This window comes from Phasianus colchicus, chromosome 2, assembly GCF_987193195.1.
Source record: "Phasianus colchicus chromosome 2, bPhaCol1.hap1.1, whole genome shotgun sequence".
In the NCBI taxonomy this organism is placed as follows: Eukaryota; Metazoa; Chordata; class Aves; order Galliformes; family Phasianidae; genus Phasianus; species Phasianus colchicus.
In genome coordinates, this window is record NC_143437.1 from 67,892,206 (window position 1) to 67,908,983 (window position 16,778).

General features: G+C 42.0%; 1 protein-coding gene and 1 long non-coding RNA gene across 6 annotated transcripts in view; one reads left to right on the forward strand and one right to left on the reverse strand.

Annotated features, from left to right (window-relative positions):
* Positions 1-1,022: 1,022 nt before the first annotated feature.
* On the reverse strand, positions 1,023-15,008 carry LOC116240589 (uncharacterized). 4 transcript variants are annotated; one of them, XR_016464430.1, is made up of 6 exons: positions 14,754-15,008; positions 11,917-12,072; positions 3,560-3,664; positions 2,979-3,093; positions 1,762-1,865; positions 1,023-1,554 (listed from the first exon to the last, which is right to left on the reverse strand). It is a non-coding gene; the product is annotated as an uncharacterized LOC116240589 (long non-coding RNA). The 4 variants fall into 4 exon arrangements; XR_016464428.1 differs by having other exon boundaries at positions 1,762-1,896; positions 3,564-3,664; positions 14,754-15,004; XR_016464429.1 differs by having other exon boundaries at positions 1,762-1,870; positions 3,564-3,664; positions 14,754-15,003.
* A 32-nt stretch (positions 15,009-15,040) lies between these two features.
* The window catches only part of ATG5 (autophagy related 5), a 70,646-nt gene continuing 68,908 nt past the window's right edge, over positions 15,041-16,778 (forward strand). The window contains exons 1-2 of one of the 2 annotated variants that reach the window (XR_004169398.2): positions 15,041-15,164; positions 15,664-15,824. Coding sequence is in view for 1 of the 2 variants with exons in the window: in XM_031611273.2 (XP_031467133.1) it covers positions 15,717-15,824 (108 nt within the window). In the remaining variant the exon portion in view is untranslated. The remainder of the gene's footprint in view (positions 15,165-15,663; positions 15,825-16,778) is intronic. The other variant, XM_031611273.2, reaches the window with a different exon arrangement.

The window sequence follows — 16,778 nt, forward strand, 5'->3', positions numbered from 1 at the left end:
TGTTGTTGCGCTCCGACGGCCCTCGGGGCCGAGCCGGGCTCTTGCGCCACCGGCGGGAAAAGGCAGCGCCGTGGGGGCCCGCCGCCCGCGGAGCCGCAGCGGTGCCCGGACCCACCGCCACCGGACCCCGCCGAGGGGCTCCGCGGGACTCGGGGCTCTGCTGGCCCTGCAGCGCTGCTTTGTGCACCGGTGCCCGCCGCGGTAATTACTGAGCTGCTTATCCATCTCCCTGGGGAGAACTCGGCTTCTGCCATCCTGCCGGCTCTTCGTTATGCCGAGAAGTAAAAATCGAGCCCTTTGGTGGGGGCGGAGGGAGGAGGAGGAGGGTAGGTGATTTTCACAGCATCACAGAAATCCCAGGTTGGAAGGATCCACAAGGATCAGCGAGTCCAAACCCTGGCTCCACGGAACACCAACCAACATCAAACCGTGTCTGTGCGGTTTGATGCACTCAGGCCGGGCCCACTGCCCTGTGCATCCCGTTCCGTGCCCACCGCCCTCTGGTGCAGACCCTGTCCCTAACCCCCACCGTCCCTCCCCTGACAGCTCCATGCCGTTCCCTCGGGCCCTGTCGCTGCCACACAGAGCAGAGCTCAGCGCTGCCCCTCCGCTCCCTGTGAGGAGCTGCAGCCGCCGTGAGGGCTCCCCTCAGCTCTTCTGCTCTGTGCTGAACACACTGAGACCTCAACCGCTCCCGGTATGTCTTCATAACTCTCCTTTGCACGCTCTCCAATAGTCGCTTTTTCACACTGGAGGATACTGTCTGTCCTAAATTCTAACAAACCAGCACATACTTGTGCACAACACGGAAAGGCACTAACATTTTGGTAGTATCTCCCTTTGCTTGCTGCTGCTGCAACATTCAGATTATAGTCTGTCAAAAATGTTAACATGAGCTAATGAAAATGCTAAAAGTTTGTGTGCTGGAAAAACTTTATATTCACTGTTAAGAGATGGCCATAATTGGCTGACGAGTGACAAACATATTACATACATCAAGATGAACAAAAGTTAATGCTGATTTATTTATTTATTTATTTATTTTACAGTGTGAAGACAAGGCAGAGGAAGACAAAATACAGAAAGAGTTTAAATAAGCAGCCCAGCCCTTCTTACACCACTGTTTCATCCAAAGCAATATATACATTTGTTTTGGGATAAGTTCAGTTATTCCTCTGAGTTGTGTATAATTTACTTGGATACTAGTTAACTAAACGGACTAATCTATGAAGAAAGTGATTTTTTCCCCAACTTAAAATAGTTGTTGAGTATTATGTAATGTGTCAAGACAAAACTGGGCAGAACCAGAAAGGTGGGCGGTTGTGCCCTCAGGAAACACATCAAGAAAACCTGTCAGTTTTAGTGAAGCAGTTTCTGTAAGTAGAATCATGGAATGGTTGAGGTGGGAAGGGATCTCTGGATGCTGTCTCATCCAGCCCCCCACTCAAGCAGGCTCAGCTAGAGCAGGTTGTTCAGGACCATGTCCAGCTGGGCATTAAGTATCTCCAAGGAGTGAGACCTGGTGATAGGTAATGTACTGTCCTTGGTGGAAACCTAGGAACAAAACAGGAGCTCTTTTTCCTGAGTGAAGGTGAATACACTGGTGTTGGTGGGCCATTTCAGTAGCAGCAATAGGGAGATAGAAGTCTGGATCACCTGCTGCCCCAGTTTCTCCACTCTGCCACTACACCCACTAAGGCCACCAGCCTGCAGGTGGGTATGTTACAATGAACCAGCCACCCTCCATGGCCCTATGCTCACCTGCAGACTTGGCAGCATCCACTTTGTGATGATGGGCAGCAATTGTTGACCCTCAAGTTCTCAGCACATCAGATGGTTGAGCAGACTTGAGGAGACTTGTGCTTCTTCACTCCACAACAAAAAGACATGTATGGACTTAGAACATACAGGTTAAATCACAGAGCAGAGAAAAAGAGGAGTATAAGAGGAGTATCTTATAAAATAATTTCAGAGTGTCTCAGCAGGTTTAGAATCAACATTAGCACCACAGAGTATGTTGTTCACATGCTAAAAAATGTGCAGGGTTAACCATCTCTCTGGAGGCACAAATACGACATCAATCTTAAGGTATCCAGCATTTATGCTTCAGTGCTAACGTGAGCTATAATATACTAGTACACAAAAGTGGATGAAGGATATTTTGTAGATATTTGTTCAGAGTTTGGTCAAAATTACGTCTGAGTGTTAGATGTGACATTATCAGAACAACATGTGAAATCAGTCCTACCAGATTTATGGAGGGGTGGTACTTCTAGTCCTTGTTTCTAAGCTCATTTAGAAGATTTGGACCTTTTTGTTTTTTAGGAAAGGCATTCTAAAGACCATTAGTCAAGACAGAAATTCATTAGAATTAGGCAGTCATTTAGGAAACTTCAAATGATGGTCATGTTTATGTCAGCAGTCCTGACATATGTGACAGAACAAGTCAGTCTAGCTTTTATCTGAAGCAACTCAGTTTTGCAACAGTTCGTAGTAATTCCTATCATAGAAAAATATTATGCAACAAAGCCTTCTCCTGTTTGGTTTCATTCCAACATGGTGAAAAAGAAGATGATTGGATATCTGGATTAGACTTCATCATATTCAGTATTCACCTAGCTTGACAGCATACTGTATGCAAGACATATGAAAAACAAACACGAAGATGATAATTTTGGAACATCAATCAGGCCAATACAGACTCAAAATCTGCAAAGCTGTTACAGAATCAAAACACAAGTTAAAATAGCATTATTCACTCAAATCATTGTTTCTCCCTTTCAATTATTTTGAAGCAGAATCATTGTTCTAATATAGAACTGTTCCAATATACGATACAATATATGCTAAAAAAATCTAAATCTCATGAACCAATTATAGGAAAATAACTTCTTTTTTGAAAGCATATATTTATCATACTGTATATGCAGTTACTAATAGGAATGTGCTATCATCAACTTTGTCAAAAGTTAACTTACCTTCCATAAAACAGAAGTTTGAAAATTCCTCCAGAAGCAGTACCCAAAAGCTAACATTTGAGGTCCAAGTGACTCACTGTCAGAGTATACAAAGAGTGTGTTTGAATTCCCATACCTTGGAGAGACAGATAAAAGAGCAATAAAGCACACAGGGGCCAGAATCCTGACTGTCCTACATAAAACATGCAAGATCCAAACAATGGTCCTGGAATCCCACATTCATTTGACACCTAGCCCTAAGGGCACCTAAATTCCAGAAGTGCCTCCCTGTTTGCCTTGAAAGTGCCCCAGGTGCCTAGGGACTCACCTCTTCCTATGCCCAGAACTGCCTCAGTCTTGACAAGACTGAGTTTAGTGGCTACTTCTTGCCTAAGTTGGACAAAGAGCTAAGAATTAGGTTTACCTGGCCTAAATCTCCCCAGGATGGTTGACATATTTAGCACACACAGCAATACCAGGCTCTCTAAAAATGTTACGTCAGCTTCCCTTTTTTTTTTCCCCCCCCAAGAGTTCAGTAGCTTCTCAGGGTACAATAGAGAAATAGTGGCAGAAATAGTGCTCTTAATTCAGGAATATCCAACCTACAAGGTAGGATTTCTCTCATCCATGCCACAGTTCTTCCTCACAGTCATAGCAGCACTCATCTTCTTTCTGGCTCAACATGACTACAGGTTCCCTGGCTACATCTGAAGAGAGAAAGAGTGAGTCCCACTCCATAACTTGAAAGAAAAGGCATGGTTACGTAATCTTAGTAAATTAAAAGACATGGTAGATGAGATATGAATGATCATTCCTGTTGTTTAAAGACTGCCTGGAACCAAAGCTGGAAAATGTTATGACCAGGGGAAGCCAAGGCTAGGCTACGGTAACTGAATTAGCTCAGGGACATCCCAGCCAGAACAGCAGCCACAGGAGTCGGTAGGAAGTTAGAGAAGCCAAGAGACTCTTAAAACAAACAGCAGGACAAAATCCATGAAGGTTAGCAAGTCCATGTTACAGGAAAGGGCTTTGGAAAAAGAGGAAGCAGAAATCAAATGTGACTAGAACTAGGCAACCTGGAAGCAATACCCAGCCATTTCATATTCAACCAAGAAATAAGTTAGAGAGCTAAGAAGTGTTTCTGGAATTGCCTTATGTGCCTGGTAGGTGGGGCAAAACATTTGTCAAGCTGAAAGGTAGAATATTCAGGTAGTCAGTATTTTTGCTGTTCCAGCTTCCATGATTTACCCCAGTCTGTCTGTTAGCCCTCGCCTTGGGGGCACACAGGGGAGCACACAAGTGCTCTAACAGATACAGACACCTCAGGTTTTGAGAGAAGTTTTGGAGCAGGATGAATTTACACAACCTCATGCTCTGAATTTCTTTTTACTTGTGCACTTTGAATGACTAAAGGTAGTCCTTTATGTTTGCACATTGGTCGGTTTCAGTTTCTTTTCAAGGTGTCTTTGGCATTCAACTCTGTCTGTGAGCTGCTGTCAATGTTGAAAGCATGCAGTGCTCATCTCCTAGGTGCTAGTTATTAATCAGATCAAGCCCAAAACTCCCGTGACCCTTAGACAAGGTTCAAGATTTCACCCATGTTATTCATTCTTCTCAAAACTTGGACACTATCTGTAATTCAAGTGTTCAAGGATAGTTCTGCCAAACTCACTGATATTCTAAAGTAGAGTTTTATTCCTTAAATGGTGCAGTTCACAACAGATAAAAGCATGTCAAATTTGTAATGAGAAATTAGCATAATCAGTATTCAATTATTCAATCCCCACGTTTTTTGTCATTTTTTGTGCATGTGTGTGTGTGTTTTGTTGTGGGGTTGGGTTTTTGTATGCAGAAGTCCGCTATTTATGAGTTAGTCAGTCACTACCTCCACATAATAACCCCATCATGATACTAACAGTGAGAGTACTCTGCTTGATTTTTAATGCCAACTAGGTGCAGCCAAGCAGATAGTCAAATTGATTCCAGTGACGAAATACTGAGGAATTCCCAGCGTAGGACATTAATTCTTGATAATACAAATATGGAGGTAGTTTTCATTCCTTCTCCAATTAGTTCACAGGAAAAAATATCCCACAGGAAAAAAATGCCAGGAAGGATTTCTTTCAGTGCTTTTCTTCTGTTCCTTTTTAAGTCCTTCATTCATTTTGTTAATGACAATCCAGTGCAATTTTCTGTTAACATAATTACATTTCATTGAAGTGTGGTGTTAAGTATAAAGCCAAGACCACGCATATATCTCACCTCAGTCTTTCTCTGAGGATCCAAGTTCTTCTTCTCCCCTTTAAGAGACTTATTTTTTCTCTCTTCATTTTTCAGCTCACACTGTACTCAAAGATTTTGATCTCTGGTCTTGTTTGCATAAAGAATTTACATAGAGATGGACCCATGCCTGGTCTCAGGCTGAATACTAAAATATGAAAAACACTGTATGTACGCTATGTTTTTCATACCAGCGCCTTTAACGTCAACATTGATTCACTCTGACATTTGTTTAATATCTGAGGTTTTTCAATAAGCAGTCATTCCTTCCTGAAGCTATAACAAGGAAAGATAAAACAGCTATGAGAAAACAAACACTGTAACTTGACTGGAGTAAATGCTGTGGATGTTATTCAGAGGAAAGAACATTCTGTGTTATGTTAAATTACATTTTTCTTTGTCTTAGAAACTGAATGGGAGATGCTGCTTCGCAGGAAGGCAGGATAGCACAGACTGGGGGGCAGTGATGTGCCGCTCAGTGAATCAGGGCCTCTGGGCTCCTCTGGAATATGATTTAAAAAAAAAAAAAAAAAAAAAAAGAAGCACTCTATTTTCCTGTAGACATGTAATTTAAAAGTATAATACTAACACCGTAAATGAATTCAGTTAAAAAATACCAAAATTAACATAATAATGAGGCATTTGGAATATAATGCCAGCAAGCTGTTAATTTACTGCTTAGCAGTAACATTAAACAAATAGTTACCAGTTATTTATTATTACTTATGGTATCTAACAGATGAGTTGGGAAATGCACAAGCATGCAGGAAGGTAGGTCTCTTTCTTCAGTAATTTACAGCTTAGAACCAAAATTCTAAAGACAAGAGTAAGCACAGCTGATTAAATTGTTATGGGATATGAGTGTTCTGTGAGAAATTTAAGAGCTATCTAGTCTTCTGTAACCTAATTAGGGGCTAAAGAATCTTCAATTAAATATTAAACTAACTAGTTGTAATTAAAAGCATAACTGTTCCAATATGTCCACAGATAATATAGGAGAATGACTCGGAAATTGAAACTCTCTCTTCATAGTTACATTCATCAGTCACTTCCTCCTGTTCCCGGTATGTTAGAAAGCCCATTCATTTGTATGGAGACTGTGTGAAATGAATCAGCCATCAGCCCTGTACCCTTCTGAGGCCAACCTAAATCTTGCACTGTCCCATTAAAAGTTATCAAAACCATTAAAAGTTACAAAAAAGAAGATCTGTTGAAATAGTCTGATAAAATAAACCAGTTATAGAGAGTCACAGGGAACAAAAGGATGAAATAGCAGAGCATTTGCTTTTCCCATGAGAATCAGTTGTGATCCCTGAGTATAAGGACGTAATACTTAAAACAAATGAAGAGAACGATGGTGAGAATGCAAGTCAGGGAAGTTCTGCTGTCAGTAAACAATAATTAAGGAGTTACCCACTAGCTAGTCTACAAAAAAAGTAGACAAAGGAGAATGAATAAGCTGAAATTTATTCAGAATTTATAACCATGCCCTTCCCAGTAGATTATCAAGGAAACCATGTAGTTACAGTTTGGAACAACAAGAAACTGTTATAGACCAATAGAAAGTAATAACAATCACTCAGTAATCAACAAGAAATCAGAAAGTGAAACTCCCACAAAACCTCTAATAATATTGTTCTTATCTACAGCACTTACTGATTATATATTATACATAAAAACATGGTAACATTTATGTGGGACGGGAAGTTATGAGAGATAGCTAAAATTAAAGAAGTTCATGGAAAATGCTAGTGGGATCCAACAAAAGCCCCAAACTGGCTGAAACAGCACCATAAGGGTAAAGTGATGGGTAACAGTGGCCACAACTCTCTTTAGGGGCTTTAGCACCCCCTTGCAGATCACCGCCACTGTTTCAGGAAGCTGACTGCTTGCATGGGCTCAGATATGGGATACTAGAGAAAGACCGATGAGGTTTTTGGATCAATATATTTGGATATAATCTTTGGATTAATATCACCCATCTGGGCACAAACACTGCCACCAGAAGAGACCTTGAGGAGATTACAGCTGACTGCTGTGCTCTAGGAGCAGTGGTAAAGGGGCCACAGTGGTGATCTTTTTGGTCTTACCACTCAAGGAGCCATCTCCTGCTTCAGCAGCAGGGGAGGATGAATCCTGCAGAACAAAATCTGGGCATATGGCTGATGTCACAGACAGGGTCTTTGACTTCTTTGACTATGGACTATATTCTGAGAACGAGAACCACTAGAGAGTGATGATACCTATGTGAGAAAGAGAGGCAACGAGATCTTCCCCCAAAGTCTTGCTACTGAAAAAGGCTTTTTAGGAAGTTCATTGTGGTTTTGAGATCAAAGCCCAAAAAGAAGTGGAGAAACAGGATGAGTTTAAGATGCTGAGTGAGGTAGACATATAGCAGATAGCCTGAACTTCAGGAAAGTGGACATCAGCCCACAAGAGCTGAACTGCAAATAAAACCTCACTGAAGTATGAAAATTGTCCATCATGATTGCCAAATAAGATGGAAAGATACAGCAGGAAGATAAGTTGGATGAAGAGGGAACTTCCAGCTGATCTCAGACACAGAAAGGAAGTATAAAGAAAGTACAAGCAGGGATAGGGTACCCAGAAATCCAGCAGCATCACCTAGGTATGAAGGAGTCAAATTAGGAAAGTCACATAAGGCTGGTTTTAAAACCACCAAGAAATGTGAAGGTCAACAAAAAGGGCTTCCACAAGTAAGCATATTCACAGGATGAAAGAAAATGTAAGTTCACTACTAAATAGTGCATGCAAGCTAGTGAGAGAGGATCTAAAGACAAACTTGTAGAAAAAAACTGAACTACTTAATGCTTCCTTTGCCTTCCATCTAACTGGCAAGGCCAGGCCCCTGTACCTAGTAGCAAACAGAAGAATGAGCTGCAACCCAATGCTTCTAGGATTAAGTTGGGGAGAATTTATGTAATTTCAGACAGGTGAGAAGATTAGACACTTCCACTGAAGCTGAGAAAGCGAAGGTCTTTGTGAGGCTCATCTTCAAAACACTGTAGCAACTGGAGGAAGTGACCTGTAGAAGGCAAATGTTGAATCTTAGTTTAAAAAGCTGAGAGGGAAAACCTGAGGTACTAAAACCTGATCAGTTCTGGAACAAGTACTCCTTATTTCGGGCACATGAAAGACAGAAGGATGATTGGAATCAGCCAACAAATAATTCATGAAGGTCAAATCATCCTTGACCAACCTGATTGCCTTCTATGACGAAATGGCTGTCTCCGTGGATGAAAGAATTGCAGGTACAGCTTATCTGAAGCAAGACTTTCAACATAGCCTTTCATAGTAAAGTGAGAGCCAAACTGAGAAGATGTGAACTGCATGGGTAAGAGTGCTGCATGGGTGAAAAGCTTGCTGGACTGCTGAGCTCAGAGAGTAGCCTTTATTGGCTCAAATTTTAACTGGAATCTTGTTACTTGTGATATTTCTCCAGTGTCAATACTAAGATGATTTAATATTTTTATCATTGACTCGGCAATGGATTGAATGCACAGTTGTGTTTTTGGATGATATAAACTGATATGATAGTGAGCTAGAGGGTGTTGATATGAAGGTGGGATTGGAAGCTATTCAAAAGGATCCCAGCAAATGAAAGAAATGAGCCAGCAGAAAATCCATGGAGTTAAACAGAGGCACATGCAAACTCCTTCACGTGAGACACAGTAACCCCACACAACCATACAGGTTGGCTGGAGACTGACTGGCTGCAGGGTTCTTGGTGCTGAGATGCTGAATATGGATCACAAGTGCACCCCGGCAGCAGTGAAGACCAAACATGTTCTGGTGCAGCCAGTAAGTCAGGGGCAGTGATTATTTCCTTCCAGTCAATACCAATGAGGCCACTGGTAATTACACCTGCTATGGAATCTGACAGACAATATTTTAGTTTTTTCCCCAGAAAAGAGTAGCACCCATCCTCCTTTTTTTATATGCACTGTATGCTTTTTTTTTTTTTGTCCCTGAAAAATCTGAGTGATTTAACAACTAGCTCATTAAAAAAATGTTGTGCCAATGCAACAAGGAGAAAGAACAACTCATACCTGATATTGATTTTAAATCCACACACACAGTGGAAAGTAAACAAAAACACAGAGAAAAATTATTTCCCTGGGTAAAACCAAAGGACTTCCTGACATACCGTAAAAGCAATTTTGTCTGGATGGAGAAATCACAGAATCATAGGATGGCCTGGGTTGAAAAGGACCTCAAAGATCTAGTTTCAACCCCCCTGTCCTGGGCAGGGTCACCAACACTAGATCAGGCTGCCCAGAGCCACATCCTATATTTCACTTTGAAAGTGCAGTATTTCTTTTTGGAAAGCTAAGAAAGGAACAGCATTCAAAGCCTTTATGGTCAGATATAATAAGCACACAGCATTAGATCCACTGAGAATAGAAAATCACTTTTCTGAAGCCACGGTGACTTTTATCAGCAAGACATCTGGCCTACTCTACCTATGCCACACTGTGCTACTAATGAACCCATATGGTACTGGATACTTTATTGCAATAGTATGTCATTTCATAAATTAGCAAGTAGACTAGATTACAGTGAATATCTGAATGACAGTATCATCAGATGCTGGAATTTGTACAATGTAACAAAGAAAAGGAATGAAATTCTTTTGGGAAGGACTATAAACTAGCTATACCAATCTTACCAAGCTATAAAAGATTACTTGTTAATGAACAGCAGTTACTGTTAGCTTCAGTTCTGTGTATCCTTGAGTACTAAATGACACAGGGGTGCTTAGTGCCTTTTTGCACTTATGACCAGGTTGCCTTTGTCTCAGAAGATGACACTGTAACAATATTAACAGGAGGTTTCAGTTCAGACTGAGGATGAAACATCTTCCTGACCAAATAAGCAACATGAAAACTGTTCAAATAGCCAGGCAAAACAGGATTATTATATTATCCTCCTTATATTTTTGTTTTACTTCCTAAACACACCATGATTCAGAGCTAAGATAGTTGTGAGCCTGATTCATGAAAGGCTGTATTTATGTGCCAAACACTGATGGATCCCATCCTGTTACACACGGAGATAGAACTGACAAAGGTGCTCGCCTTTCTTTGTTTCAGTTTTCCTAACAAAAAAAAAAAGAAAATCAACAGAAATCATCATTCTGGTGCCTTCTGAGTACAAGGAATTTCTCCTCATAAGTGACATAGTTGACAGAATAGGTACTACTTAGCCAACAAGCAGAAGGATAAAAAAAATAGCTAAGTAAGTAAAATGGCTTTGGCACTATTAATATCTGCTCTATGCTAATAAGGAATATTCATCCATACAAATTGTACAAGCACTGAAAATTTTATTTCCCCACTCCTTACTAAACCAAGATGCTTTAGTGGTGCTACTACAAAGTAGTGACCACAAGAAATGTTGTTCAAGATGAATAATAAGCAGCAGACCTAAAAGTTTCTACTGTCCAGTCACATATTTTAGCAATAAAAGATTACTTGATAGTGTGAGATATGATTTATGGATTTTAATTGGAATTAAAATGGGAAGTTGGTGAATTAAAACAACTACCGTGAAGTAAAACTAGGACAGTTGTCTGCACAGTTCAATTATTTAAAAACATCTAGAATACCTGCACCTGTTATAGAAGGAAAATATTAGTATGTGAAGAGAGCATGAAAGAAGAAATATATACAAGTAAGAGTAATTCTTTTTCTTCCACAAACATATCAGTTCAAATCGTATCTGAAAAACATTACGTGCCAGCAGACATGGTACTTCTGCTTTATAATATTATTTCCAGAAAGGTCTTGGATGACTGAATCAACTTCTATAAATAATCAAATTAATTCTCCACCGTGACTAGGCAACAATGAGCTGTTTAGTCATATATAAATAGCAGCATTATGAGTTTTGTTTGACTTACTCACTGTTGCATGTTAAAAACTGTATTCTAATTATTCTCACAATCTGTTTTCATTTGCATACTCAAAAGACAATAGCTAGGAGATGAAAACAAAATGGTTTTCATTTGCTGTGAAAACTGTTAGAGAAATGAAGGGAAAAAATAATAATGATTGTTGACCAGTTCCTAAAAAAGCATCACTGGCATAAGCAAAAATTCACTTATCTTTGGGAGTTCTTCTGTTGATTTAATGGAGTCATGATTTTATACAAAGATGACACAGGCCAAAATAAAAGGAAATTTTGGTCAACCTGCTAGAGTTCTATAAAAGTCACATTAAATTTATTCCATGTGATCAAAGCAAAGAACACAGTTATTCTAGCTATAGCAAAACATGCATGGGAATATTTTTTCATCTTTTGCTCATGTAATTTTGCAGTAACCAAACGCTGTTGTTATCTTCACCAGCATGATCTACCTTTGTGGCTAGCTAGCCCTGCTTTGAGAAAGGGTGTTGGTCTGGAGGTCAGGAGAGGACTTTTAAGGTCCTCTCCAACATAAATTACATAGTAATTCTGTTTACAGATATTTATCTCCACTATCATTACACAAAAACATAACTACCCACAAAAATGTATAGCATCTGCTCCATTTCTCTTGTTTCTGTTAGAATTAATGCATCTTTAATTATAATCTTGTTCTTTACGATCATCTTCACATTCCATACGTATTCACTAACAGGTGTTTTGGTTCAGCTGCCATTAAGCAATGACTCACTGTATGTTGTCTGATTATGAAGTTTAAAATGGGGGAATACTGGTTGAGGATCTCTGGAATTGAAAATATGTTTGTTGAGCTCTGGGAACCTCTCCCTTTCCAATTCAGACTGGTTCCTTCTGCTGGGTCATGATGCAACGTGAAGCATTGAACAATCTGAAAAATAATAAGACAAATGAGGTGATGCCTTTTTTATTGTATCTGTTTTGACATTCCATCTCAGCAATTACTTTTAATATTAATTATAGTCATATAAATATATCAAATTTGGCTTTCATTTCAGGTTTACTTTATTCATTCAGTAACTACACTACATTTCATGCATTTGTCTACAACCAGGTTCATTTCCCCAGCAGTGGAGCTGCATTTGTGTATGGAACTATTGTCTTTATGATCTCATGCAGATAGTACAGTGTATGCTGCTGCATCTGTGTCTAGTAACTACATCAGCAGCTTGCTAGGAAGTTTACAAAAAAGTAAGATTCTCTAAGCATCATGGTATCACACTTTAGAACTTACTGTGTTTTATTCTCTACTTAGTATCTTGTGTGTAAATTATGAAAAAGGCTCGGGCACTCCAACGGTGTTCAGTGTTCAACCTATGAAGTGGAGTCACGTGCCTATGTTCCTCATAATCAACATGAGGATGTAATACAAAAGTAAATGTTTAATTTGTTTGGAAAGTGCCATAAATAATCAACAGAATACTGATTACACAGCACAGACAGTCAATGGTATGATTCAAGAGCTGATGCAGTCGATGTTAAGTATGGTCTCAGGATATAAGTGCAGGTAGTACAGGCTACATGCTCAGTATGTGCATACTGCTGATTCTACTGCTAATAACAGTGCCAGCAGGCTTCCTGTCTGTGAAACAAAAAAGAGCAGGAGCAGCTGGGTCAGTGGATGCTTTTGGGGCATTTACTTTTAAGTATCAGCTGGCATTAGTTGCAGTGATCAGGCAAAATCTTTAACACAACTAAAACAATCTCTTCTATAGAAGAACTCGTGAAGACACATAAAAGCAAAAGACAAAGAAAAAAAAAACCAAAACATGTAGTTCTCCTTAATTTCTTGTAGGGAAACCCACATGTGCAGTGATTTCTCACTAATCTTATAACCAGGACAAATTATTATTGTTATTATTTTGAGATCCAAATGGAGATCTCCATAAAAGTGGCCTTCCTCATCCAGAGGTTCCTGTAAGTCCACCAGACAGTGGTTTCCACACCATACATGTTGGTTATGCTGTTCTGAATGCATGGATAATGCTTCCAGAGGAACTCCTGCCCTTTTGTCTGCTTGGTGCCAGCGTGTCTTTCAGAGATGCTGCCCAAAGGCCTTGCCCACAGCATGTGTAACTTATCTGTATTTAGGAGCATAAGGGAATTCCAGAAGAATCCCTTGCTCCTGCTGCCAGGCAGCTCTGCTGTGCCACTTGGGAGCATAAAGCTTTTGCAACATGGCACATACTGTGTGCCATCCTTCCCTATACTTTGAGGTGGACCATGCCAAATGCAAAATTACTTCTGTTTTCAGGTAACTTTAGTTATTTCAGCTAAACCTTGAGTTTACCTGGTTTTGAATCAATGTCCTGGACCTGGGACTCGCAAGAACCCTTAGGAAAAAGGTTGGAAATTTTCACCAGGTACATCTCAAATTGCAGAAGAAGATGTTGACAAAAACAACATTGCTTTTTTTTTTTTTTTTCCTCTGATAACTTATAACTGGGCTCATGCTCAGAATATTTTTGTTTAATTAAAAAAAAAACAGATTATCATGATGAGCTCTTTCAAACTGGTACAAATGAAACCCTATCTTTGGGTTTCTTTAATCTTTCAGAGTACTGGAAAAGGTATTAAAAGTCCCCAAATCGTGTGAATCAGTAAATATACATCCATAAAAATCATAGAATTATTATTCTTGTAAAAAATCACTTAGAACATCTAATCCAACTGTCAGCCCATCCCCACCGTGCCCACTAACCATGTCCCTCAGTGCCACATCCATTCATTTTCAAATACTTCTGGGGACGATGACTTCATCAGCTCCCTGGGCAGCCTGTGCTAATAATACCTCACCATGTTCTGCAGAAGAAATTCTTCCAAATCTCCCTTCCCTGATGCAACTTAAGGCCACTCCCTCTTGTCTTGTCGCTAGCTTTGCAGGAGAAGAGGCCAACACCCACCTCTCCCCAACCTCCTATCAGGGATTGTAGAGAGCAGTGAGGTCTCCCCTGAACCTCCTCATCTCCAGACTGAAAAATCCCAGCTCCCTCAGCTGCTCCCCATAAGACTTGTGCTGCAGACCCTTCACTACTTCATTGCCCTTCTCTTGACATGCTTCAGGGCCATGATGTCTTTCTTGTACTGAGGGCCCCAAAACTGAACCCAGTACTCGAGGTGCAGCCCACTAGTGCTGAGTACGGAATCTCCCTGCCCAGATGACCACGCTATTTCTGATACAAGGCAGGATGCCATTGGCCCCACCTGGGCACGCTGCTGGCTCACGCTCAGCCAGCTGTTATCTAACACTCTGAGATTCTTTTGCTCTCTGCAACTTTCCAGCCCCAAGGCGGTAGCATTGTGCAAAGCTGTTGTGACCAAAGCGCAGGACTCGGTACTCGGTCTCGTTGAAGCTCATAGAATTGGCCTCAGCCCAGCGACCCAGCCTGCCCAGATCCCTCTGCAGGGCCTTCCTACCCTCAGGCAGGTGGACACTTCTTCCCGCCTCAGTGCCCTCTGCAAACTTACTGAGGGCGCACTCATTGCCCTCACGCAGATAATCCTTAACGATATTAAACTGGGCCGGCCCCAAAGTAAAAATAAAAGCCGTACCTCAGTAGCACTTTTTAACGTTCAGCCAAAACGGGTTATTTAGCAGGACTAGTGCCAGCCCTCCGGTAAAACGCACAAAAAGGCGGCAGCAGCTGCAGCGCTTCGTCTCTCAGGCCGTTTCCGACAGCGCCACCAGGCGGCCGCAGCCCCGCACTGCAAGGACTGCCGACTCCCGCGCCTTCCTTCCCGCCCGCACGCCTCGAACTCCCCGCGCGCCTCTTGACGCCATTTCCGCAGACCGCCTCCAGCACCACCCCCGAGGTTCCGCCCAGAGCAGGGCGGAAGCGATTCCCGTGCTGAAGCCGCGCGGGGGGCGGCGCATGCGCGGGAAAGTGGGGGCGGGGCCGCGCTCAATTCCTGCCTGGCGCCGCACCCCCAGCGCGAAGCGGCGGCGGCGAGGGGCGCGTTCAGGTAACGGTTGTGCTCGTTTGCACCCACGCGTCTGGCTGTACAGCCGCGGGGCGCTGCCCGCTCCTTCCGGGGCCGCTGCTGCCCGGCCGCACTGTTGCTCGAGGAGAGCGCGCGGGGGCCGCCTCTGTAACGTCCCTCCTTGTGCTCCTGTGCGCGCCCGGCGTTGCTGATTCACCCCGGCTGTCCGCTACGAGACCCCGCCGCGCCGCTCGCCCCCGCGGTGCGCGGAGCTGCGGGCGGCCCGGCGGGTGCTGCAGGGATCGGGCCTCGGGCCTGCGCCGGGGCACGCTGCGGGTTGGGAAGCGGCTGCCCGCTCTTTGCACGCTCTGTAGCTGGGGAGCTGTGCAGCCGAAGGCCTCTCCGGCTTAACCCGCCTCGGCTCCTCGGGGCGTTCGGTGTGATGCAGTTATTGCTGTCCGTGCCTGGAGGTGTGTGGTTGTGGGAAAAGCTTGTTCGGCAGCAGCGGTGACTTGTTTCTTTTGGGGGAGCGGGGTTTCAGTTCCAGCTGAAGAAGCGAGCTGATCTACATGTGCTTCACCATCCGTTGGGAGAATGACAGATGACAAAGATGTGCTTCGAGATGTGTGGTTTGGACGCATACCGACCTGCTTCACTCTGTATCAGGATGAGATAACCGAGAGGGAAGCTGAGCCTTATTATGTGAGTGTCACCAAGGGAGTCGTGAACGGTCTGATCCCGTGGTTCTGTTTCCTTCATTTAGGTTCATTACACACACTGTAGGTGTATAGGAAAGGCTTTTTTCTTCATATTCCCAGAACCATCTGTGAGTACCTTATGACCATGCTGTGCAAATCATCTTTCTTCTCAGTGAGTTAAAAAACTTCGATTTGTTTTACCAATGAGATTCAGTTACAACGGGTAATTAAGATCTTGAAAAACTTATGAGAAAGTTCAACAAATAATTAAATGGAAGGCAGAGGCTGTATGTACCAACGCACCATGAGTGTATGTTCTTGAAGATTCTTCAGAAGACAGGAGAGAACTGGTGTGTTGCTTACTGTGCAAATAACTTCAGTTAGAGCTTTGTGCCACCTTAAACACAAAAATTAGCCACGTAACATCAATTCATAAACACTGACTGCAGTTTTTCTTTCATAGATGACTTCTTGTGTGTTTTCTTTAAATGCTAGTAGGTTTGAGAGATCTAGTAGGAAAAGGATCTGTGATGTCTTATCAGACTGGACTGATAGCTGATGATACAGATATGGGTGGTGGATGTGTTTGAATTGTAAACTGAAGTGCTTTCTGTAATCACGTGGCTGTTAGTTGCTCTGCACTTTTCATCCTTGCTGCACCTTATAGGCATTTGATTGATAGGGAAGGTTAGCTGGTTCAGTGGAACTTGATTTTGGAAAGTAACAAGTATGTGGGAGGAAAAAGTCTTGTATTGAGACTTGTGATTCCAAAATCCTTCTATCTTGTCATATTTCATTCCATGCTTTATAGAAGATACTATTGAATAACAGTATTTAATTTAGAGCATTTCTGTTTAGTCAGTTACTGATATACCTGTGTGCTTAATGTGTTTTTTGAAACCTAATAAATCATTAATGCTTTTCAGTCAGGAGTGATAGTGCTTAGCTCTCTATGTCT